Source organism: Sinocyclocheilus grahami, unplaced genomic scaffold (assembly GCF_001515645.1).
Source record: "Sinocyclocheilus grahami isolate Dianchi unplaced genomic scaffold, SAMN03320097.WGS_v1.1 scaffold27146.1, whole genome shotgun sequence".
NCBI lineage: Eukaryota > Metazoa > Chordata > Actinopteri > Cypriniformes > Cyprinidae > Sinocyclocheilus > Sinocyclocheilus grahami.
The window spans coordinates 1,870-2,615 of NW_015520289.1; the positions used below are offsets into that span (position 1 = coordinate 1,870).

A 746-nucleotide genomic window follows, 5' to 3' on the forward strand; every position below is an offset into this window, starting at 1 on the left:
CTTCTGGAATGGATGAGCCCACCTGAGACTTCTCTACAGAGGCGTTGTGTTTGTCACACATGGGGCTGATCTCCATCCCTCGCTCTCTCTCTCGGTCGCCCTGACTGAAGAACTCCTCCATGATGCGGTCCGTCCACTGTCTGTACAGCTGCAGGGGTTTGGTGGGGTTACTGAGATCCGCACAGTGAACCATGTTCTGAAGCACCTGAGGAACATCAGCACATGCTTCACCGAGAAGTCACTGTTAACTTACAATTGAAATACTGTATAATGTGTCAGATGCAACTGAGAAAACTATATATCCTATAATTAAAACTAATTAGTAACATAAAAAAATCATATAAAATGTAAATCTACGTTTAAAATGTTAAACACCATTAGATAGTTCTTGAAATTCTATCAATTAACGATTAACAATTTCAGCTGAATTTACAATTTAAATATTGTAAAATATGTCAGATATAGCTGAGAAAATGACATCCTATATGTACAACAAATCAGTATCGTAACATTTTTTTGTTAAATATTAAACGTATTTAATATCCCATTAGATCATTATTGAAGCTGTATGAATTTACAATTTCTGCATAATTTAGCATTTATTATGTCAAATGTGTCAGATGCAGCTGAGAAAACGACATCCTATATTACAACAAATCAGTATCATACAAAACTAGTTAAATATTAAAATGATAAGTGTTCATTCTTATTTATCACACTAGATTAAGTTAGACTAAGGTATTTAA

At 34.0% G+C, this 746-nt stretch overlaps 1 protein-coding gene across 1 annotated transcript in view; it reads right to left on the bottom strand.

Moving 5' to 3' along the window:
* LOC107580213 (cAMP-specific 3',5'-cyclic phosphodiesterase 4D-like) overlaps nt 1-305 on the bottom strand; it is a 2,168-nt gene extending 1,863 nt beyond the window's left edge. Inside the window, exon 1 of the mRNA XM_016265945.1 lies at nt 23-305. Coding sequence (XP_016121431.1) covers nt 23-193 — 171 coding nt within the window. The 5' untranslated portion in view covers nt 194-305. The remainder of the gene's footprint in view (nt 1-22) is intronic.
* Nucleotides 306-746: the final 441 nt, after the last annotated feature.